This window comes from Varanus komodoensis, unplaced genomic scaffold, assembly GCF_004798865.1.
Source record: "Varanus komodoensis strain SLA01 unplaced genomic scaffold, ASM479886v1 scaffold32, whole genome shotgun sequence".
In the NCBI taxonomy this organism is placed as follows: Eukaryota; Metazoa; Chordata; class Lepidosauria; order Squamata; family Varanidae; genus Varanus; species Varanus komodoensis.
Genome location: NW_025335798.1, coordinates 2492752 through 2517803, shown reverse-complemented (window position 1 = coordinate 2517803; position 25052 = coordinate 2492752). Strand labels below are relative to the sequence as shown.

At 45.8% G+C, this 25052-nt stretch overlaps 1 protein-coding gene across 6 annotated transcripts; it reads left to right on the top strand.

Annotated features, from left to right (window-relative positions):
* Nucleotide 1: 1 nt before the first annotated feature.
* Nucleotides 2–11577, top strand: ZFAND2B (zinc finger AN1-type containing 2B). 6 transcript variants are annotated; one of them, XM_044438125.1, is made up of 10 exons: nt 2–188; nt 632–738; nt 4506–4600; nt 5925–6056; nt 7119–7270; nt 7656–7760; nt 8214–8286; nt 9332–9408; nt 9770–9854; nt 10403–11577. In XM_044438125.1, the coding sequence occupies exons 2-10, from the start codon at nt 684–686 to the stop codon at nt 10439–10441; spliced, it is 813 nt and encodes a 270-aa protein (XP_044294060.1). In that variant the 5' UTR covers nt 2–188; nt 632–683; the 3' UTR covers nt 10442–11577. The 6 variants fall into 6 exon arrangements, with proteins under 6 accessions (XP_044294060.1, XP_044294064.1, XP_044294062.1 ...); XM_044438129.1 differs by lacking the exon at nt 2–188 and adding an exon at nt 272–292; XM_044438127.1 differs by lacking the exon at nt 2–188 and adding an exon at nt 334–400.
* Nucleotides 11578–25052: the final 13475 nt, after the last annotated feature.

Genomic DNA, 25052 nt, shown 5'->3' with positions numbered 1-25052 from the left:
TACGGACACAGACGGAACTTTCTGTCAATGACGTGCACAAGGAAAAGGCGGGAACAAACGAACCCACTGACTTTAATTACCATCATCCAACACACCTTTGGGCTTCCTAACGCACCGCTCTCTCTACAGGCTTTGGCTCATTATACATTCTCATTGTACTACATTTCCCAGCATTCCGCAGGGTCAAGGTAAACCGAATTCCTTCCGTGGGGGGGGGGGGGCGAGGGTGTAGTTGGAAAGAAGGTTGTGTCGGAACGGGCCAGTCGTAGAAGTTCTTGAAGCCTATAGCATAGTAGGGTCATTGCCCAATGACGTCATCGAGCCAGGAGCGGAAGTGGGTGGGGGAAAGGGATGCTGCTGTTTCCTTTTTTGCAATCGTGGAGTTTACGTGCTAGGCTGGGTATCTGTTTGTTCCTACCGTGTAGGGATTACTTTCCTCGGTCTCATCACTGTAGCTACCGGTGTTCGCTCTTCTCTCGCTTTGAGTGCTGTAGTCTCTGGCCCTTCCAGCGTCACCCATGGGTGCCAGTAGCTCCTCCTCTTCCTTGGGTGCTGCTGGATCCCCTCCCTGGGAGCATCTCTGTCTAGCGCTCCGAGCCTTTAGTCTCTAATTCTGTTTTCTTCCCAACAGGTAGGGGATCTTTCCTCCGCTTCCCACCAGATCCAGCCCCACAAAGGGCTCCATGGAGTTCCCAGATCTCGGTGCTCACTGCTCGGAACCGTCCTGCAAGCGTCTTGGTGAGAACTCGTTCTCGACCTGTCGGCTCTCACATGTGAACCCATTGCTTGTTTCTCTTTAGCAGTTTGAAGGAATGCCCAAAAACCGCTCCCAGGCAGGCAGCATCTGAGGAATAGTGAGAGAGAGTAGTGGTTGTAACTGCAGCATGGGAACTTGGATGGTCTAGGGCTTGTTGTGGAAGGAATCACATCTGGTATTTGCACTTCCATAAAGGGGTGTGCCTTAAGCCAAGCACAACTGTGAGGAATGTTCTGGAAAAATTTCCTGCTAAAATAATCCTTGTACATGTGTAGGAGCTTTGAGTAAAGACAAGCTGTCTGCTGTATTAGCATAATAGGCACGTTGTCTTCACTTTTCAAAGGCTTCTGTTAGCAGCCCATAAGATATTTGTTTAATTTCTATACCACCCAACAGATGTTTTATACTCAGAAGCTCTCTGGGCAGTTCACTGCAACATATTAAAATATATATAAAATGTTCCAATTAAGCATGTTCAAACCATTAAAAGTTGGCAATATGAAATTTAAAACCAAATAAAAAACAGAAAAACAAATTATGCATTAATAAGACCCAGTTAGATCCTGTCCAACAATCAGCAGGGCCCAGTAACTTATTAAATACCCTGTAATAGAGGATGGGCTTTACCTCATGCTGAAAAGAAAATAAAGTTGATGCCAGGTGGGTCTCAGTGGAGAGCTCATTCCATAATTGGGGGCCACTACTGAAAAGACTGTTCTCCTTGTTGCCCCCATCTGAGCCTCCCTCGGAGGTGCCAATTGGAGAAAAGCCCCAGAATCTGATCATAGCGTCCAGGTAGATAGATGTTGGGAGAGGCATTCCATCAGGTATCATGGTTCCAAGCCATGTAGGGCTTTATAAGTCAAAACTACTTGAATTGCTTTTATATGATTAGACTAATCTGGCTGCCACATTTGTAGAAGCTGCAGCTTTCAAACAGTTCTCATGGGCAGCCCCATGTACAGTACATTACAGTAGTTAGCTTAAAGGTTACCAGAACATAGATCACTGATAGCAAGCCATCTCCAGGTGTAGCTGAGCTACCAACTGAAGCTGGCAGAAGGCACTCCAAACCACTGAAGGCACTTGGGCCTTAAGGGACAAAGATGGCTCAATGAGCAGCCCCAAGCTGCAAACCTGCTCCTTCAAGGGGAGTGGAACTCCATCTAGAACAGGTTGGATTTCCTCCATTTGGCCAGAAGAACCACCCACCAACAGCATCTCAGTCTTGTCTGAACTGAATTTCAGTTTTTTATTCAGTTCACTGCTGTGGCCAAGCACCAGTTCATCACATTCATAGCCTCACCTGCTGAAGATGAAAAGGAAAGAGGTAGAGTTGCATGTCATCAGCATACTGATAGCAACCTACTCCAAAACTCTGGATGATCTTACCCAGAGGTTTCATGTAGTTAAGTAGCATGTTTAGGTAATCATTGCTGACTTGTGGGAATTGACTTGGGAGGACTTCAGAAGTGTTTTCTGTGGTCTGCTGTAATGCAACTGTATTGATAGTATGTTGGAGCTTGGGTGATATGCCAGATATTGGCTGTAGTACATCCTTTGTATCTGAAGCACAACACTTTAAAAGCCTGGCTCAAATTGTGTTTGCATAAATGTAGATACTTTGCTTTCTAAAACAATTCTCTGTGGAGATGCATCTTTGGTATTTTCCCAGTGGAGAACTTTGCTTTGGTACATAAAGTAGTGGCATACACTGTTTTTCCAGAAGAAACAAGGCGAGTACTGATGATCATGATACAGCCCTTGTTTTTTTATTAGCTATGCCTATGTCCTGTGGGTATTGGCTCAGATCTATGTAACTTCAGAGAACCCTAATTTAAGATGATGAATATGATGCTTAGAGTTTGGAAATACTTATGGATTTTGTTTGCTTCAGCTTGAAGGGGTCTCCCTACCTCATAATGTTGATATATGCTTGAACTAGGGATGTACATATGTTGACCAATCTATTTTCCCTGTGTTTTGTGGATTGTCAGGCATCTTTCATTCTCTTGTTTTCTCACTGGTGGATTTCATAGCTGAATATCTGATGGATTTTTTGCACAAGATTTTTGTTCATTTGCAAGTGCAGTTTAACTAAATTGTGCAAATCCCACCTCCCTACCCAAGAAAAATGCTGGTCTGAAGGTTGATGTGACTTGGAAAAAGCTGATCTGTTGAAGTATCTGCACCCATCTGAATTCTGTGCAGAATTCTCTGATATTGTTAGTTTGACTAGAGAGTGCTTAAGAATCTGTCTATGGTAAGAAGTTTCACCGAGGAGGCCTGATCTTTCTTGCAGTCTTGTGTAGTATGTTGGGATGAAATACAAATCTTGGAACTATCACTTTGTGCATAAGGAATAATAAAGTTAAACTTGGTTGGCTTTAAAAGGAGGTTAACAATATGTTTCTGAATACCAGTTTCCAGAAAGCACAAGAGGGAGGTATTTACATTCTGCCGCTGGGCTTTCCATAGAGACCTGATTAATGACTGTGCAGATAAGACACTAGACTTGATAGGGCTTCAGTCTGATCCAGCAGTGCATTTCTTATTTTATGATGTAAATCTCATAGTTTGTGAGACTGAAGGTCAGACCTGGGGCTGAAATGCCTGTGCAGTTGAAAGCAAACTCCTCCTAATGTGAAGAGATTCGCAAGGCCAGGTTTTCATGTTTGGGAACATTTTTCTTGATAACCCACACTTTTTCTACTGTATGCCACATTTTTCTGCCTACCAAGCCATCTGCTGTGTACTCTGGTTCTAGCTATGTTCCTTGATAGCCAAAAAATGTGTCTTTCAATTCCACCCGTAAAAGCATTTTTCTTTGTCTCTTTAAGATCCTGTGGGGAAATGGAGTTTTGAATGTGACATTAATATGTTAAATTGCACTGGGTGGATAATAGAGGAAAGAATATTCCATCTATTATCTAACTGAACATCAGAAAAAAAGAAGGGGTGTCATGTTTCCCCCTTCTTTTTTTAACCAGGTCTTTCTATCTGCAGTCTCCTTTAGTCACTGATTATCGTAACACATTGCTTGTATTCAAATATGATGGTGTTGGAGCAACTTACCTGTGAGGAACAGTTACAACTACTAGGATGGTTTAGCTTAGCTATAAGGCAATTAAGGGGGAAATGACAAAGGTCCTTAAAATGCTGTGAAGAAAGTGAAGAGCGAGACATTTTCCTGCCTCTCCCATAATATTAGAACCTGGTGTTACCCCATGAAGCTAAGTGAAGAATTGAGGGAGCAGTTCTTCATGCAGCGTAGAGTTAAACTATAGAATTCTCTGCTGCAGAAAGTAGTGATGCCTACCAACTTGGAGAGCTTTAAAAGGGGGTTAGACAAAAGGGAAGAAGAAGGTTATCGATAGCCATGAGCCTTCCTGGCTGTGTGCTACCTCCATTAGTAGAAGCAGTATGCCTGTTTGCACCAGATTGAAGAGCTTGGGCAGGTGGTACGCTTGTAGTCATCCTGCTTGAAGGATCCTGCTTGAGGGTGGGCAGCCAGTGTGTCACCATGTGAACAGATTGCTAAATTGGATCGACCATGGCTTTTCTTATGTTCTTGCATATTCTTACCTACCCATTACATTCTTGGGTGAAGAAAATGACATGTGTCCATAAATAAAGCTAATCTGGAAGCCCTCTGTCATGGCATCCAGTAGAATGCCTAGTTATCCACAGAAGGGCTGAAGGAGAGACAGTGATAGCTGTTCCTTGTGTGGTCTTTTTCTGCTCTCAGATTTTCTCCCTCTGAAATGTGATGCTTGCGAACAGCTCTTCTGCACTGACCATGTTGCCTACGCCCATCACCACTGCACTTCTGCATACAAGAAGGTACGTAAAATTGGTGGGAACAGCATTTGGAGTCAGGCGCTCTCTGAGACATCAGATGCACTCTCAGCAATCATGTAGAACATTGATTTTGTCCTGGCCAAAGAGCAAAGGGCAGTTGAATCCCTGTAGTGGTGGAAGCTGGTTGGCTGGAACCCCAGAAAGAGAAGTGAAGAAGGAAGCGTATGGTTAGACGTAATATAGCCCTGTTCCATGCTGATGCAGGAGATCCTTGTGACAAAACTGTGGCTCTATCTCAGATGGTGTACAGGCCATGAAACTCAGTAGGTATTGTGTTTTTCACTTGCCTGAAAAGAAAGTGATAGTGCTTTTTCTCAAAGAAAGTCAAGTGTCACATATCTAAAAACCCACAGGAGACCATCTCTTGCTCAGAATACCTAATCTTGAGGTTGAATGTCCAGTTCATTGCTTGTCTGCCCCCATCCGGCCTTTTGTTTTTGCTGAAAGTTGTTGGAAAAGAAACTGGTTTTGCAGTTCAAAGGACACCTGATTCCTGTTAAATCCTTGATCACCTACCATGGTGTCTTCCCACCTAAGCAGGGAACTGACACTGTCTGTTTTTGGCCTTGAATGGTGATCTCTGCCAGAAGGTCAACAGGAGGCCTTGCTCTATTGAACTTTGAAGCCATTAATCAAAATGTGTGAGTGACATAGTTGAAGGACCTGCCACCAGTGTCCTTTGTGTTGCATTCAGTAAATTCTTAGTGAATGGTGATCAGAGGTTGTTAGCTCTCTTTTACATCATGTTTGTCAAGGCTTTTCAGCCTGAGGGCCAATTTCAGTTTCCTAGAAGTTGTCTGAGCAGGAGCAGAGCACATTCCAGTGCAGCTGGGGCAAAAGGCTATTCTGGGATTGATGATTGCTTGAGCTGACTGCTGGTCATTTGTCTGGGCTTTTTACAGACAACTGTTAATCCACTATCAGTCCCATTAATAGCAAACTCAGGTGGTGATTGTTGACAGAAATTGAGCCAAAAAAGGACGCTGAGAAATAACAGAGAATATCCCAGGTATCCTGAGCTTTTCAGAGGATAGATATAAATGCTTAACAGTGTTTTTTAAAGTCAGCTTAATAATGTAAAACTGAGTGTTCTTATTTAGAAAAGAAAAGAAAAAATAGGAGGAAGAAAGCCCAGAGCACCCTGCTTGGAAAGAATGGCTCTCTGGAAGTTTGAACAGGAGCACTCCTATTAAAAGGACGTAAACCACTGGAGCGCTCTTGTTGTAGGTCTGTCTTGTCATAGTCTTGAATAAAGGTGTAAAGGGACTGGCATTATGGACCAGCCCGACCTTCATTCTGTCCCCAGGATGTCCAGGTCCCTGTGTGCCCACTTTGCAGCACACCAATCCCTGTGAAGCGAGGAGAGATGCCTGATATTGTCGTGGGAGCACACATTGATCAGGACTGCAAATCGGACCCAGCTCTGCGCAAGCGCAAGGTAGGAAGCTGCAAACCCTTCTCTGCTACCTTTTGCTTGAGTCCACCAGATTGTGGACCTTTTGCTTTGAGTCCACTAGACTGTGTGCTATTTAGGGCATCGTCTGTTGAGTCAGGACAGCCTGATAGGAGCTAAACCCCAGGGGATATGAGATGTCCCCCAAGGGGAGTGGATATAGGTTCTTCCATGCAAACTTGCTTCTGTGAACTAGTAGGGATAACTAGAAAGGACCAGAATCAGAAAATTGTTGAAAGACTATATTCAGTGACAAGTGATAAACAGCAATGAGACATGAGAGCTGTGTATCTGTGAAAAAGCAGGTATGTGTAATGAGTGATTGGAAGAAGAAATGTGAATGTATAAAATGAATAGTGCAATGGGGATATAAAAATCACAGCAATGTACACAAGAATTAACAAGGAAATAACCAAATGACCAACACTAAAACAGATATAATTTTAAACTGTAGCCTCCTAAACTTCATCCAGTCCAAACTAGTTAGTTTACTACGTTCTCAGCTATATAGTTGCTTGACCTAAAGCTTAAGGGAGGCCTATAGTTACCTGACCCAAATGGACAAGTCATGCTGTTGTGGACTCAGATGTTAACATGTTTTTGTTAATTGGGTTTATTTATTTATTAGATTTATAGAACCGAGTAGCCCCAAACAGGACTCCCTGGGCAGCGTACAAGCAACAACAAGACATTATCATATATATATTAGACAATAGATATTGTTTAAAAATCTATTTAAGAACATAAATGACAGCTACATAATATTTTTAACTCATTTCTTCATCCGTTACTACATGGGTAGGCAACCTGATGTCCTTGGACTACAACTCCCATAAGCCCCATCCAGCCCATGGACAGGGGTTCTGAAACTTGTAGTGCAAACCGTCTCGAGGCATCAGGCTGCCTTCCCCTGCTTAGAGAGGCTGTGGCTGTGTAGGCTTCCTAGCCTCTGGTATTCACCTAGGATGAAGCAGACGAGTCTCGATCCCCCTCCGCACTAGCAAGCCATTCTGCCTCCGCCAGTCATAACTGTGTCCTTCTACCTAGATTTTCACCAACAAGTGTCAGCGGCCTGGCTGCAAGCAGCGGGAGATGATGAAGGTTCTCTGCGATCAGTGTCATGGCAACTTCTGCCTCAAGCACCGGCACCCACTGGACCACGGCTGCAATGGGGCCGGGCACTCTCTCTCCAAGGCAGGGTAACAGCAGGGCGGGGGCCTCTCTGGGCAAACGTGTGGGCAACAGGCACAGATACGGCCTTTTCCATGCACATCCATCTGCAATGGACAATGATACACACGTCCTCGCCCGTCTTTGGTTGTTCTTACAACTTTGTCAAAGTATCGTGCAGTACAAGGTGCTGCCTGCCCTTTCAGCAGTGCTACTGAGATGTGTGCTTCTTGTGCTTTGCTTAGCTGGGCGGTGTGTGTAGTGTGCGTTCGCTGAGAGGGCAAGACGTAAGCGTCCCACAAGTTATTGCCAGTGCCTAACGAACAATGGTGCCAAAGTGGGATTTTGTTAGTCTCATGGAAGCAGGGGGAGAATGGGTTGCTCTGGTGATGCAGGTTGCATCCTCTGTTTCAGGAATGCTGCCATTGCCAGGGCTCAGAAGTCTGCCAAAGCATCGACAAGCACTACATCCACCAGCGGAGCTGTGGGATTGGTTGCGAACCCACCAACCGCCAGCCGGTACACCACTGACCCACCTCTTCCTTTTCTCTACTCTTTCTCCTCTAGCAGCTGCAGCCTCCATAGACACTGTCACTGTTCTGATCCCTGACCCTTCTCTTCCGCTAACATTTATCTAAGCCTGCCTGGTAGTACCTTTGAACCCGATCCACCATTACTGTGCATGTTATAAAACAAGGTCTCAGTTCAGTCCTCCTTTCCTCTTCCTCATGGATTTCCTGGGTTTGTGTCACAAATCCTTAGTCCAGATTTCCCCTAGCCTTGTACCCACCCAAGGTGTCAGCCTCTGCAAGGCAGAGCTGACTGGGAGATTATGAGCGCTGTGATCTGATGCATTAGGTGGGCACCAGGTTAAGGGAAGGCTGCCTTGACTGATAATGCCAGTGGGTTTTCTCTTCCCAACTTCCACATCTCATGAGTTGTGCCAGCTGACATCTCTTTTCTTGCACACAGAGCCAGCGAGATGGCAAGAGCACCTCGGCCCCAAAGCACCTCTCCACCAGCCATTACCTTGCAGAATGGACTGGTAAGTGGTGGCCAGTAAACAAGACACTCAAACCATTATGCGCACATTTCCTTTCTCATGAGGCATGTGCCCCTCCCTCCAACTGCCAGGAAAGTGGCTATTCATTGCACCTCAAAGCATGCCAGGTGCAGCAAGGACAGAGAAAGAAAATGGGGGCACCGTCAGCTGTCCTGAGAAGCCAGAGTCATGGAGCTTTGCCTCTCCTAGCTGTAAGCCAGCAGCAATTCAATCAGGCTGCAGTAGAGGGAGAGACTGGAAGCAAAGCTACTCCCTTGGCTCAGCTGAGACCAACAATTATCAGCTCCTCTTGTCACTGAGCTGCTTCTGTTCCATAATTAGGCTGCCAGCAGAGTCTAACCACATTATAGTTATCACAACATTGTATTTGTTCATTATAAGAAACTTCTAAATGTTAAAGAAAGGCCTTCTCCATGGTGCTGTCCAGATGTTTGGGACCAGGTCTGGGAAGGCTGCATTCAGAATCAGTGTCTGAGCTTGCTTTCTTCATTGCTCTTCCACATCTCTCTTTCTTGTGTCATGTCTTTATCAGTGTAAGTCTGTTTGTATTTATCTGTAAATTGTCCTGGGAGTCTTTGTGACTGAAGAGCAGCGTAGAAATGCTTTAAATAAATCTCTCTTTCTCAGTGAATAGTTGAGAAAAGGAAGATGACACTTGACACTGGTTTTCTCCTTCACAGTAGGGTTTCATAAAATCTATTTAGGGTGTGCCATTGCTGTGGGGCTGCTTTTCTAGAGAAAAGGAAGGAATAAGAATCTGAGCATTACTTTTTCTGGAACCCAGCTTGCCTCAAGGAGCTTGTAGATCCAGTTTTTGAGGGTGTATGCTGATCTTTGACTTATTTTGTTGTCTTTCATATTTGCAAAACCAGTGCATGCAAATTTAGTTTTTATGTCAAATGGATTAATTTGCACAAATTCTTGTGGACTGTGCAAATAGCAAAAAATAAATCCAAGCCCTTATTCTTGGGATATGCCTTGCCCCACAGGTAGTACAGGCTAACTTGAGCTTTGTGTCTCATTTCAGAGTGAGGAGGAAGCACTGCAACGAGCCTTGGAGATGTCCCTGGCAGAGGCCATGCCTGCACAACCACAACCCCACAGGTACTGCAGAGACTGGTTGGCTTCAGGGCTATACAAATGCCATCATTCAGGGCTGCCTGCATTGCACCTGCATGATAGGGGCCAGTGTAATGATCATGTCCAAACTGCAGTGCTGGCAGGGCTGCCTCTCATCCGAGTGCAGATCTGCTGACATGGGGGTCAACCATTTCCTCCCGACTCTGTTAGCCTAAGCATTCAGAGCCCCTCTGTTTGTCATGCTTCTGAGCATTAGGTGTACACCAAGGGATAAGCAACCAGCGTAAGAACTGCGAAGGGCTTCCTAGTTCAGGATGGGTCTGGCAGGAAGTTGGGGAGAGGAGGATCTTAGTCGGGATTCATCCTGTCCTTGTATCTGGAACAGCACCCAGGAAGAAGAAGACCTAGCATTGGCCCGAGCAATTTCAGCCAGTGAGGAAGAATACCGGCGGCAACAGCAGCAGCAACAGGTGAACAAGATGAAGAATTTCCACAAATAATTCCCCCATTCTTCTGTGTGTAGATTTTGCCAGTCCACCGAGGCTATCTTGTGAGTATAGAAGACTCTTCTGTGTCTCAGCAAGGAAATCGGAAGGCCAGTCCAATCCTGGAGACCAAACTGGTGTCTTCCAGCCACCCCTGGATCTTTTTCTTGACAACTTTTCAGAATTATGGATAGTGGATAGTTCATTGGCTCTTAGTTTGGCTTTTTAAAAAATGAACTAGAATACATTGTCTTGCATTCTTCTATAGGAGATAAGGAAAGATCTTGAAAGTTCAGGCAGATTCATGGAGCAGGGGCTCAACAACAGCTTAATGCAGTTTAAGTTACTCCTTAACCAGCTGTTGTAGATCCTGCAGATGAGCTATCATAACAGAGCAAGTGAGCTTTTTGAGTGGTGTTTGATTCTTTGTGCCTATTCTCATAGCAAACGGCCAGCCTAGTCCTACTGAGAGAGGAGAGAGGGTGGCACTCCCATTTCTAATGGTTCTTACTCTTTTTATGTTTGTGTCCTAGGCCCGAAGCACAAAACCATCCAACTGCTGCTTGTCCTGAGCACAAGAAGAATCAGGCAGCCTGGGAACCATGCCTGGCCACTGTGATGGTTCCCGCCAGAGTTGACCTCCCTCCACTGCTCCTTCAGGGCTTGTGACAGTGAACTGAAGGCGGAACCCCTGCCTGGCCCTCATAGAGTCACTGTCTTTGCCACACAGCTGGAGTATCTTGTATGGTGACCATGCACACCTTCTGGGACAGGTGGAATCTTCCTCCCACTGTCGGAGTTGCGGCAACTTTGGGGTGGCAGTCCGCAGTTCCACTGCCAGAGCCAGGGCTAGCACAGGTTTCAGCAGGGAAGGGGGATGAGCTGGCAGGCAGCACTGGCATCAGCTGAGTAAACGTCCAGCTGTTCTGTGTGGGAACATCCCATAGATGAGTGGAGTTTGATGGAGAGAGGCCCATTCCCTGTCTCGTCGTTATCTCAGCTTGTGGTAGTCCCATAATTGGACAGTAGGTGGTGCTGAATGCTTCTATTAAAGTGAGGGATTTTTCCCACCTTGCTGAAGTGGGGGAGACCTCTCCCTAAAGCTGCTGTCCCTATAATTTCTTCAGATGATGCAATGTGGGAGTCCCCTGGAGAGATGTGGTTCATGGAACGGCCACAGCAAATGAAAGGAGGCACCTCTGGGGCCTGTTCCATGTAATCCTTTCTCTGGGGGTTGCACCTTCCCCTTCTCTGTGCTTTGGATAACCCTACTGCTGCCAGCCCCTGGCCAGAACTCTGACACTTAGCCCCCACCCCCCAAGTCTGCCAAAGATCCGCCTTGAGGCAACCAGGAGTCAACTGGTGGCACCGTAGTGGTAGGGAAGGGCATTTTCCACTTCCAGTAGATGACCAGCTGCTTTAGATTGCATGTTTCAAAGCTGGCTGGCTCCAGGTGGCACCCATACCTCAGTGACCACATGGATGTCTGTCTGATGCATGCGGTGGTCAGACACAGTTTTCTACCAGGTGTAGATTTTCTTTTTTAACAGCCTTGGGCTTCCAGCTGTATGATCAGCAGCAATTATTGTGTCTCCCTCCACAGGGGCCTCTTCACTATCCAGCAGTTTGTGCCTTTGCTGTATTAACTACAGGGTTGTAAGAGGGAATATTTCCTGGTGGGAACCAATAAACTCATAGATGCAAATAACTTATCCTTTGCTTTCATGTTTCAGAGCACACAGAACATGTTATTTGATCTATATTTGTATTTATTTCAAAAACTCTATACTGCTTTTTCATTATAAAAAATCTCAAAGTGGAGCACAGTGTAAAATCATGAAAAATACAAGAAAACCAATCATCAGAACAATGAAACAACTCAGTAAAATCTTAATTAAAATTACTAGGAGTCATTTTCAATATTAGTGGTCAGAGAGGTGTCTAGTCAAACCAATGTCTTCCATTGTCAGCAGAAGCACTTTGAATAAATTGAGAGATGACATTCCAAAAGCAAATGACCAACAATAACACATTCAACTTACAGATTTATAATTTTAAAAAGATAAGATTTTAAAGGTGTGCAACTTTTCAGCATAAAACGTAGGCTTCAGTCACAAATAATATGCTTCAGTGCCACTTATAAATGGCATGAATGAATCAAGAACAGGCTGAGCTTCAATGGGGAAAACAAAGATTAACAGTAAGTGTTGTTATTAGTCGCGAAGTTGTGTCCGATCCATCGCGACCCCATGGACAACATTCCTCCAGGCCTTTCTGTCCTCCACCATCCCCCAGAGTCCACTTAAGCTCACACCAACTGCTTCAATGACTCCATCCAGCCACCTCATTCTCTGCCGTCCCCTTCTTTTCCCGTCAATTGTTCCCAGCATTAGGCTCTTCTCCAGGGAGTCCTTTCTTCTCCTTAGGTGGCCAAAGTATTTGAGTTTCATCTTCAGGATCTGGCCTTCTAAAGAGCAGTCAGGGTTGATCTCTAGGACTGACTGGTTTGATCACCTTGCAGTCCAAGAGACTCGCAGGAGTCTCCTCCAGCACCACAATTCAAAGGCCTCAGTTCTTCGGCGCTCAGCCTTCCTTATGATCCAACTTTCACAGCCATACATTGCAACTGGGAAAACCATAGCCTTGACTATATGCAGTTTTGTTGGCTGGGTGATGTCTGCTTTTTAGTATGCTACATGCAACAACCAAATCAAGCTGCCTTAATAAATACCATGGACTTGAGTTTTAGTTGATGGATAAACATTCCCTCCATCTTTCTCATTTACAGGCTCTCTATTTTCATTAGTATTGCTCTGCCAGCATGTTTCTTCCTCATGTGAAGGGCCCAAGGTTTAGCATGTGTTTCATTAGCTGAATATTAGCCAAGTGCACTTAAGATCTTCTTAGGAAAAGTCTTCTAGTTTCCCTGAAGTAAAAAGAATAATAAACGCTTCATTTTGTAAATGACACTCATTAATGCACACTCCATATTGCCTCCCACAAGGATAGTCCTGTGTCCAGCATTTGTTAATACAGCCAAGACTTCACAAGGTGTTTCAATGTCACAAGGTCAGTACAAGTTAGACTTCATGTTAAGCCACCCAACCATCTCTTGGGCAGTCCTTTGGTGTACTTCACACTCCAGATGACTGGAACTGGTTGCCTGTAACCATTAGCCTCTGCCAGTTTATTGCATTTTGTTTTGATTGCTCAGGATAATTGTTCCGAATCATGTTCTTTCCTGTCTTGTCTTTTTACTTCCACAGGGTGTGCAAAATTAACATTCCATCATGTGTATCCCTTTTCATAGATTTTCCATACAACTTTGTTTCAAACTGCCTATTACCAGTCTTTAATTGCACATCCAAAAACAAGCCAGCCATCTATATTTGACTGCTCCTGTGCTCATTGTATACTATCTTTTCATTAAATCAAACTACTTCTAAGTTTCTATCTTCAGTTAATTGAATGATTGGTAATGGGTGCTTTTCCCCCCAAGCTTGAAGTAGAGGTCTATTTGCAACTTCAAGGGCTCTCAGAATCCACTTTGCAGTTCATCTGTTAATCATACATCAAAGGGATGTAATTTAATAGTGCAGTTACATCTGCTAATATCACTGAACTTTCAAGAACAAAATTTATAAGAACAATAACTTGCGAACCCCCCCCCAAAAGCCACTGCAGTACAAGATCACATCATATGCTTCAATAAGACCTCAGCATCTAGCTGAACTAGCTGGTTTCTTAACAAATGTCCAGTATACACTAACCATTTTTTTAGTCTGTTTAACATCTACAAAAATAGTACATAAGGAAGATAAGGCAACCTTCCATTGATTCGAGAGCCAGTGTGGGATAGTTGTTAAGAGTACTAGACTAAGACACTGGAGATCTGGATTCTGGTCCCCACTCAGTTATGAAGCCCACTGGGTGCCTTTGGACCAGTCATGGACTCTTGGCCTCACATACCTCACAGGGTTGTGAGGATAAAAATGGAGTGGAAGAAGCCACTTTGGGTTCCTCAGCAAGAAGAAAAAAGGTGGGATCTCTAATATAATAATTTGTATACAGTATTTTAGTTCCTTATTCCATTCTTCTCTGACCTGAACATCGACATTCCAAAAGACTTGTTTATCACTGATTACTGTAGGCTTCGTTTTCTGTAAGGAATCCATTCATTCTTCCAACAGTGCAGGAAGCACCAAAGCACTTGTTACTTCTGGCATGTGCATGGACTCCAAAAATGCTGAATGTATTGCCAACTAGCACCAGATGACAAATGATACTCATTTGCCGTACTGAAATTTTTAAAACTGATCTAACATGATCCAAAGTATAAACTCCATTATCAGTCCATATAGTCCTACTTGGCACATTATACCTTTTGATACAGGTCTTGCGGCGACAGGCTGCACATGAACTTAAGAAAGACTTCACTGTTTTATCCGGTTTCACTTCATGGATAACTTAAGCTTTTTATAAGAAGCAAATAAAATAATCTTTCTCCTCAGATAAGGCCTTTCATTTAATAGCACAGGGCATGGTTGTATCCTTATCTCAAAATATTCATTAAGTTTAGAAGCCATCTGTATTATAAAATTACCATCATTAAGAAATGAAACATCATGTGCCAAGTGCCAAAAAATTTAATCAAGTTGGGGGATTTAATTCCTAAATAGTCTGGCGAATGATCTGCAGTAGGTAGCATATCAAATATCAAATGCTGTTACACACTAAAGTAATCAAGAAGAGATTGAAAATAGTCTCTAGTGAAAAAACAATTCTGATGAACAGCTGAAAAAAAAGTGTAATCCTGCCCCAGAAGATGCAACATATGCCAGGCATCAATCAAACCCAACTCAGAGAGAGAGGCCTCCAACAGATGAGATTAGAACTTGAGAGGGTGATCACTTTTGTCCAAAACCGGACCTAAAATTGCATTAAAATCCCCACTGCTTATCAAATGATTATAAGTCATTGAAGGAAAATGACTAAGGCAACTATAAATCATAATCCTTTGGGATCAGCTCTTGCCTATAACACTGAGACAGGTCCTTTTTCTGAATAGGTGTAACTACTTATTTACCTTTCTTAGAATCACCACTAGCATAAACTTCTAGCCAATCCTTGCAAAGTCTTTCTTTGCTTCCACCAAAAGATAAGTTTCCTGTAACAGCAACATCTGGAGCTCCTTAAATTTGGAAAACACTCGTTTTTGTTTGTTGGAAGTACCCAGACCACTAACATTTCAAGTAATTAAAGTGGATAATGATACACTAGTTAGAGTCAGCCAAGAAAATAATAAAACACATCAATTATATCTGAAATAAGTATGCCCAATATTCCATGTTCAATACCTACAGAGCCTTGCAAAAGTCTCATACATAAGGAATCATATTCTATTGGAGTTGGAAGATAAATCACTGTTCCTTTTGTATATTTTTGAAAACATGCCATCTTCGCCAAACAATTCATTTACAAGCTGTTCACCATTCCATAATCAAAATATCCAAGACCATAGCTATGATGCTTATAACAAGTAGCCAGAGTAATTAAGTCTTACATTAAAAGGGAAACTGAAAAGAAAAACAATTAAAACAGCAGCCAACCATATCTTGCCCCCTCGTACAACAAAAATAAAATGAATACCACAAGAAATTGAAGAGTCCAAAGGGTCCATTAAGGAAAAAAATAACATGAAAACCAATGTGGCAGGGTTGGACTGGGAAGTGAGAAATCTGGGTTCTAGCCCCACTTGGCCATGAAGCTCCATGGGTGACTTTGGGTCATTCACTGCCTCTTAGCCAAAGGTGGTTGTGCAGTGTGTGTGTGGTGGGGGGCGGGGGAGCTGGTATTCCTTTCTCTTTGGTAGCTCTTCTTGTCATCATTGAGCCAGACAAAGGGGGAAAAGCAACAACATGTAGTTGGTAAGAAAGAAAACCCTCTCTCCAAAGTGAGAGTTGGAAAATCAGGCCGTTACCCAAATAAGGGGCAGAGCATGCAGGATCCAGCCACAACTTGACCAAATACATTGCCAACGTAAGTGGAAGCCCACAGAGACAGCATCTTACTAGGATTCACTTTCAGCTGGTTGGTCCTCAGCTAGCTCGTCATGGCTTCCAAGCGCTGGTCTGGGCTGTGCATGGCTGACTCAGATGCATAGAAATAAACTTGGTGCCAATTTGCCCCAAATCCCCTTGATAACAGGGCTGTGCCCACTGGCACTCACAGCACAGCTGCTGTGGGGCCAATGTAGGATTCTACTCTCTAGAACCAGCCCTTCAGGTAGGAAAGGAACCACCACAAAGCACTGCCCATCTTGACGGAGCCTTTCCCAAGGAAATTCCACAGTCACTGGGAAAGTGAAGCAGCAGAGTTGCACTTCCTCAGTCCTGATAAAGGTTGCCAGGGTGACCAAGGCCAATAGGCAACTGGGCTGGTTTTGCAAGTACAGGACCCTTACACAATCTGGAAGTCTAATTCAAAATGTTAACCATGCAGCCCACCCATTTTTTGCACCACAATGTACCTGCTTGAAGGCAAGAGACAAGAGCACATGAAGACTGAGAAGACTATCCAGTATTCATCCTACATTCTTATTATTGTTGTTGCATCAGCCTACAGAAATTTTATTGTACACAGATGTTTTTATTGCAGGCAAATCTGTTTTAAATTATTTTAATTGTTGGATTTTGTATATTTTAATTATACTGTGTAAACCATTTTGAGAGCATGATTCTAATCAAACAGTATATAAATGCTTTAAATACATACATAGAGTAGATCTATTAAAGTGAATGAGACTTACATTAGAACACCAGGCACTACCCTAAGGAATTGCTTACTGAAAAGTTAAGCCTGTTATCTATGCATAATGATTTGGAAGTGCATAATATTGAACAAAGTGGAATTTAGTTTTGATTAAACTTGTATAAGATTGGGCAGGTAGTAGAGATAGGTATACAGAGGTGTTTAACATGTCGATTTGTTTCCTTTCAATTAAACTTAATTTCACAAACAGACACTACAAATCGTTTCTTATAAAAACAAACTAAAAAACAAAAACAAACGACCCAACTAATTTAAAACTATTTTAAAATAGGTTAATACATTCTGGCTTACCCTCAGCAATTTATATGAATGTGAGTTTGTTTGAAAGCCTTAAGGTCTACCAGCCTCGACACTCCTGTGCCCCTCCTTTTATTAACCCTAAATGTGAACAGATTCCATGTTTTCCTATCTCTGACATGAGTAGATTAATCCAATGCAACGTTAACAGTGCAACATTACCAAGGGAGTCTCTCCAGTACTTCATGGTCTGCAGAATGCTTTGGATAGCGAGCAATAAAGGGGAAAAGGAAATAGGCAGTGGGGCGATAGAATTATAGCTTTTATACAAGAACCAAAGTATGACCGTGTTATCTGGTAGTGGACCCTGCCAGGTGTCACTTTCAGTAGAGTTAGGGCATTTATGCAGGGAACACAGAATGACCTTAGCCACTGGGCCTCCACCACTCAGGACCTGCCAAACATTATAGCCCACTAACTATGTAGGGCAATTCTCAAAGGACTTAAACCTGCTGTTTCTTTAAACGTGGAGAGTTGGAGATGATTGAACATTTGGCAGGCTGCAATATAAGGTCGGTGGGCTCCATTGGGTTTACCAAATCATAAGTTGTCTGGGCCTACACTGCAGGGGTGGGAGATGTGTCACACAAGCCATGGTCCTCACATGGGTACTAGGCGATGTCTGCTGCAGTCATTTCCCCGGTGGTGGGAAAAACAGTATATCAAAGGACAGTTCATGCACATGTGCTTATTGCAGTGGGATATATTTAGGTGTCGATGCACAGAGCAGCTCCCTCATCCTGGAAGCCACTCATGCCCACCTTCATATATTACAGTTTCTGTGGAGATGTTTCAGTGTAGGAAGAAAATAAATATATCTATCTAATGGAGGGTGGGTGGGCTTGTAGGATTTACCTTTTTTTTTTGCTAGTACCTTAAGCCCCACTACTTGGAAACGGGTACAAAATAGTAGCACAGGTTGTGCAAACAACATTACGAATTGAAGAACAGAGCACCTGTGAGTACATGCTCAGTCCAGAAATTTGTTATCATTCTATTCCCTTCCCCTTAAAAAAATCACTTTTGTAGTTTTTGATCTTGTTAAACCATGGAATTAGAAAAATGATTTGCTGAAAATCATCCAAATATTTACCAATCTACTTTCTGTCCCCCTGTGCACTAATAGCATTCCCTTTTGGTCCTATAGCTGCTAGGGTGGTTTGTATGCAAGGGTGGTAAAATATTTGCATATTCCACACCCTTTCTGGATATTCAACCCCCAGTCAGTCTAGTCAGGGGTTGCTACCTGATGTTCAACCCCAGGCAATGCCTGGTTCTCAGGGAATGGGGTGCCGTTTAATTGTGGATTGTTATTATTTTCCATAAGTGTTCCATTTACAATGAAGGGATAATGTTTAGAACATTCTAAGAAATGTTCAAATATTATAAGACCTGTGCATGCTTTATAAAACCTGTGCAGTGACTGAGCACCATTTAAGACCAAATTAGGTAGTTTAAGGATATGAGCAGTTGGATGTTTCTTCTATTTACAGTGTCTTCTGCAGATCAGCAAAAACTCACAATCAGTCACAAGCCTATGAGTCACGTCAAACTGTTTTCTAATAGGTTTTATATGGAAAGAGGTGGGTATTCAAATAGATAGCATACAGAACCTGCATGCTCTTGTTTTAAACCAAACTGTCTGTGTGGATTCATGTTTCAGGGAGCTTCCTAATGTGAGCTGGAAGGAAGGAAAAGCAGAATTTCCACACTGTCTAATGTGAGATTTGCTTGATTCCTGACCCACTGACTGAACGGGAGGGAGCTCAACACAGGGAATTCGGGGGCTGTCACAGGAGGGCTTCCTAGCAAGACAAGGCATTATGCCTAATGGGGGCGAGCCATTTAGGCTTCTAGAATGGCTGGGACATCTTGGGAGTTGTAGTTCTCTTCTCTGAACATGCATAGGATTGCCCCTTAAATGCATTAATTATATTTTATCCTAACCACCCTACAAGGAGCTGAGAATGAGAATCCTCACCTGTGTTTTATCCTTACATCACCCTTGTGAGGTAGGCTAGACTAAGAGTTAATACATTGTTTGATCCCTGAATTTGAACCTGCACCTGCCTAAGGTGTGCTTCAGTGCGTCGCGTTTGAACGGACAGGTGAGCGAAAGGGTGGCAACCCTACGCGCAGGTTCCACGAATCATAGCAAGGTGAAAATTAAAGAAAACACAAAGTAAACCCTGATTACTGAAACACGAGATACTTGGAATCCAAAGCTGCAGCGAAAGGGCGATAATTTGCTTTTTGTTGTGCCAGGAAGAACCGTCCCTAATCCCTATTTAAAGAGTGAGACGGTCCATCAGTGATCAAAAAAAGAATCGCGGTAATTCCGAGTCGTGAAACAAGCGCGGCGTCTCTTTAGCGGCTAACTGGCTTACTGTGTTTGTTCTAGCAAAGGCGCTCAGCGCGCTGCACAATGAGCCGATTGGCTTCCGGGCGCCGCCGCCGCTTCTGCACGCAGGTACGTGCGCTCGCAATGCAAGGCTGCCGTCCCGCGTCCCGACTGCCCTTTGAAGACGTCGAGCGCAGGGTCGCAGGTGCTGCGCCCATGCGCGCCGGCAGGCCGAAGTGCGCCGCTAGGAAATTGCCAGGCCACTGAGCCCCAGCCGCTAGAGAAGCGGGGTTCCACCGCTCTCATATCCTGCTCTTGTGGGTTTCTTAGAGGCCACGCTGGGATTCATAGAATAGCAGAGCTGGAAGGGGCTATGAAGGCCACCGGGTCCAACCCCCTGCTGTTGCAGGACACCAGTTTACACCATCCCACTCAGATGGCTGTCCAGTTTCTTTTTGATGATCCAGCAGGGCTCTTGTGATGTTTTACGTGCCACGAAGCTGCAGCTTGAAATATGCTAGGAAGGGCTCACCGCGGCGGGGTACCTTTTCTTAGTTCAGAAGGCGTGTGATTCCGCGCGGAAAGGTCAATTTACAAGACGGCCAGCAAGGGCAAGGTTTGTTGGCTCTTTAAAGCACGGCTAGCTGTCTGGCGAATGCTGGGGTTGTAGGTCCTTTTCCCTGTCTCGACGTGCATAAGATCGCCTTAAAAGGCGTGCACCCGCAAGCTGGCCAGAGCGCCATGTGGTGCCGTGGGGCCTGGAACGGAGGGCGAAGCCTTCCATCATGGCAGGGGATCAAACGTAAGACGCTGGGGTCAGAGAATGCAGCCGGTGCCTCCCAGGCAAGCTTTAACGGCGCCACATTTTGGAAATTAGTCACCGCTTCAGCAGCATGTATTAACACAAGCAGGCATAGCGGGGGCTGCCTGGAGAAGTTCTAAGCCAGCCCAGCCGGCGTCTTCCCGCCCTTCCCTCACGCCGGCTGTAACAACAAGCGAGCGGCGCTCTGGCCTAATGCTTAAGCTGCGCTTGCGAAAGGAGCCTTCGCAGCTTCCGACCTTGCCTCCGATGTTTTCTTTGTAGCTCTTGCCTCGTGCCCTGATTTAACCGCGTGTGAGCAGCGGCTCCTCTTGAGTCCACGTGGCTCATGGAAGAATTACTGCTGTCTCCAGCAGCAGCCGTCCTCAATAAGCCGGCCTTAAAGTTTAAGGGGTTCCCCGCCTCTGGCGCTGCATTTCTGTGTCGCTTTTTGTCATCCGCATTGAAAAGCACTGCAGCGATCGTCGCCAACGTGGTACGGACCGCCACGGCTTCGGTGCATCCAGTTGAATACTGCCTTGCAGTGGCTCTCCAGGAAATTTCAGCCATTGGTTCTCACTATCTGGAGATGCGAGGGCAGCCTTCCTATCTGTTTTGGACTACACCGTCCATCAGCCTTCGCCCGCAGAGCCATTGGTCAGGAATGCCGGGAACTGTAGACCAAAACAGCTGCAGGGTGCCAAGCTGGAGAAAGCCAGGCCAGGGCTTTAAGCAGGAGCTTTTTTGCTTGCCAAGTGGACACCTCAGCACTAGTCTGGGGGCCCGTTGCCGAAGTATATTATGGGGCAACACTGTCGATCGTTCGGATGGAAATTCCATTCGGATCTCCGCCACGGGATCTCGAGTGTGTGAGGGCGGAAGGGCAAGCTAGGGAAGGACTCAGCACGGGATCGACATAAAAGAGGGACACGATCCATGACTCTTCAGTCTTGTGTGTCCTTGGAATACGAACTAAAGTGGGTGGCAAAGAAGCAATTAGTAAATTACCCGAAGATATAAGTAAATAGGCTTCTCTGTACAGATGTGGTGATATCCACAGACAGCCTGTGCATTTCTGCTCAGAAACAACCCCTACCCGTGTCGAATGAGTCTTACTCCTGCGTAAAAGTGCTCCAGAGAGCACCCCTCATCGCTGGAGGTGCTCACGGACCGCCTGGAAGCCGGATCTCTGGCGGCTCTTTCGCCGTGCGTCTGCTTCCACGCCCTACGGATGGGCAGCATGGCTGAAAAGCGCACTCTGCCCCTGGATAGAGGCCCTCTATCGCGGTCAATTTTCCTAGGGTTTGAACCGCTTTAAAACGCGCAGAAGCGTTTCCCAAACCAGCCCTCCTCCCACTTTCGCCCGGTTTCTTCTTAATCTTGACCCCCGGGCCCCAGCAATTATCCGACGGGTGGTCTGTCCGCGATTCCTGTCACTCTCCATGTGGACAGCAGACGAATCGCGTCAGACCCCGCCGGGAAAGGAATAAGATGCCCCGTCGGAGCGAAGGAGGAGGGGCAGTGGGACCCTCAGAAAAGAGAAGAGCAGGAGCCTCCAGGAGGGGATCGGACGGCTGGGAGGGATACAGCCGCAAGCTCCCCCCACGCCCAGCCTCCTCCTTTCGGGGCAGGGCGGGGACTAGGAGCCCCGCTGGCCCGGCAGAGAGCGCGGAGCTGCCACGGGGCGCGCGGCGAGGGCTCCGGTCGCCCCATGGCCCCGCGGCTGCTGCTGGCGCTGGCGGCTGCCTCCCTGGCGTGGACCTGCGCGGCCGCCGCCCCGTCGGGGAGCCGCTTCTCCGAGGCGCGGGTGGCGCGCTGGGCGGCGGCGGCGCTGCGGCACGTGGCGGCGGCGCAGTGCCCCGAGCGCGGCGGGCTCCTGCCGCGGCCGCAGTGTCAGCGCCTGGCGCGGCTCTCGCAAGGGCCCGGGCCCGCCGTCTACGTCTCGGAGCCCGCCCGGCCGGGCCACAAGGTGCGCGCGCTCCTGCCCGACGGCTGGGGGGACCGGCCGCCCGCCGTGCCCGGGCGCAACCAGAGCGGCGGCCCGCCGCGCCCCGCCTCGGGGCAGGACGCCCTCCTCGTGCTGGACCCCAGCCCCGGCGCCAATTTCGGCCACCCGCTCCTGCTCTTCTATGTTGACTTCAACACCAGCCCGCGTCGCTGCCGGAGCCGTGACCGCCTCTACGTGGGTGAGTGAACCGAAGGCCACATCCCTGCCGGCGTGGAGCGCGCACACGCTGGCTCGCGCCCGCTCCGGACGAGAGACTGCAGGATCCCCCGCTGCTCGTTTCGGCTCCTGCTGTCCTAGGCCCTTACGCTCTCTCTGCACTCACGGCAGGCCCACCCGCTATTCACTGCCTCTCGGTCCGAGAACATGTTGGTATAATGTTGGATGATGTTGCCTCTGAACATATGCTGAGTGGGGTCTTTTAGCAGCAAGTTCCCTGTCCTCCATCACCTAGTGTCTGTATGCAGTCGACGGCCTGGCCTAAAATAAATTATTGACTTAAAGTGAGTGCTTTGCAACAGGAAACATTTGCGAGGCGCAGTCCTGCCTTTCATGATTGGAAATCGGGCACTGTGCTTAGCGTTGTCTCCCCCTTGGAGCGGCATTTCATCTCCTGCACCATTTGACCCTTCTAACCCCCAGGGCTTTCTTTTCCCAGACTAAGTTATACAGCACCCAAGCTTCTACCTGTGTCCTCCCCCGGTCTTCTTTGCTCTCACCACATCCCTTGTCCAGAGGTTTTGTAGCTTTTGAACTTTGATTTAAGCTGCGTTAGTGTCTGTCTCAAGGTACTGGAAATGGGAAGTAAGTTTCCTGATGATGTCTCTGTGGCTGGGTTTTGCTCATCTGTGAGAGCTAATGGCTGTATCTGGGATCAAAAAGATTGGCTAGTGACTTGGGAGAGGGGAATGTCGGTTGATTTGTTGATCATTTCCCCAGAGCATGTGAACGAGCTCACTTGCTCAGGTGATCTTGAGCTACCTCCTCTGCAACTTTTTTGGGATGGTGGTTCTTGCTCTCTGCTGTGTGCCATTCCCTTGTATGCACGATTAGTGCTAGGCACAGGAGATGTGAGTTAGGTGTGTGCTCACTGTACAAGAAACTCGTTGATCGTTCTGATTTTGAGATCCTGTGAAATAAGAAAGGCAACTTGATTTCTCCAGGATTTCTTTCTTTCCTGTTCCTTCTACATCCCACCGTTGAAAAATCTGCACAGCCTTCCCAACACCACCTTCATCCTGGGGATGGCAAACACAGTGGAGATTATTGAAGTCCCAGGCTCTCAAAATGGCCTTCCGGCAAGACTTGGGGGACAGGAGGAGGAACAGCCACCTCCACACTCAGTGGTCTTTTTCTGGTTCTGTGGGGGTCTGTGATGACATCTGAGTCTGGTTTGTGAGGCTTTTTCATGTCAGTGCACAGGGTGGAAGATGCCCAGGCTCAGGGGCAACTGCTCCTGGCTCTTCTCTACTGTACAGTGCTGAAGGGGTCTGCAGAGCCCAACACGCCTGTTCTGACAGATCTAGAAGGAGAGGAAAGTGGAGTGGGCAGAGGCTATCCCAAGAATGTATTAAGGCTGTGGCAGCACACAGTGACTGACTGTTGTGGGAAATCATGTAGGGTCAGAAGGGGCCAAGAAGGCCATCCAGTCCAATCCCTGCTGGTGCAGGATGCCAGTTACACCACCCCACTCAGATAACTTTCTGTTTTCTTCTTGAATGCCTCTAGTGTGGAAGAGCACACAACCTCTCTTGCCTGCTGGTTCCACTGTCCTATTGCTCTGACAGTTAGGAAATTCTTCCTTTAGTCTAGCCTGGACCTGGTGTACTCTTGTTTAGGTTCATTGTTCTGTATCCTACAATCTGGGATGACTGAGAAGAGGTCAGGCTGCAGCAATGCAGAGAACCACAGGCAGAAGCGCAGTGGGATGAAATCTCTCTTAGCCCTCTGCATGGATATGCCTGATGGGCTAATAACATTTAAGATGTCTGGGCGACTTTATCTGAGCCAGGATCGAGCCCTAGGGCCACTTTGGAATCTAAGACATGATGAATATACATGAGACTGCAAAGAATGTATTTCCTTCAGCCCTCTGTAACTGAGCAATATTTTCTTGCTACCAAGTGTAAGTTTTGAATGAGGCTTAAATCCTATCACTTCCCATTACGTAAATTAATCACTGGTGTTTTTTTCCTCAAATTTTTCATTGCTATTGCTGAAATGTAGCAATGTTAACTGATTATGGAAAATATAGTAGATTGATTGTACATATTAAGTTAATTAATTTATTAGTTTAGCAAAATTACATAAGTACATCTATGAAAAAGGACATCATTCTGAAAAGAAAATAATTCCAAAAAAGGTCCCATTTTAGAAAAGGTATTTGTTCTAGCCACTGAAATAAGGGGAAATGTCTCTCTTCAGGCAGTGGCTGTTGTGCACAGTTTTTGTGAGTACTTATGTTAAATAAAGTTAACAGTAATATTTTGTAATAATTTACATTGAAAATCTATGTTATTAATCATGGCCACCTTTTTAGTAAATCAGAACCGGCATGGTTGTAGGGTTTAATCAGCCAGATATTGCAGCTGAACTGACCTTCCCCCTCTTTGTCACCAAGGATTTTTCATGTAGAGAACAATCCTGTACCAATTTAGTCAGCTTGCTTGGTGATGGGGCCGGGGGTTGTAAGTCACATTCTTCTGTCTAAACCAGCATTAGATTGGCTTGAGGAAACATGAGTCTGACTTAGCTTTGCACGGTTCACAAGGAAGGGTTAGTGCGCTGTCAGAATAGCTTTGTGCATACTATTTGATCTCTATAGTAAATGCACCTTTACTGATGACCTAGTCTTCTGAATAGTTTAATGGTTTCTGAATTTGGTCAGAAACAGCCAATGAACAAGAGAAT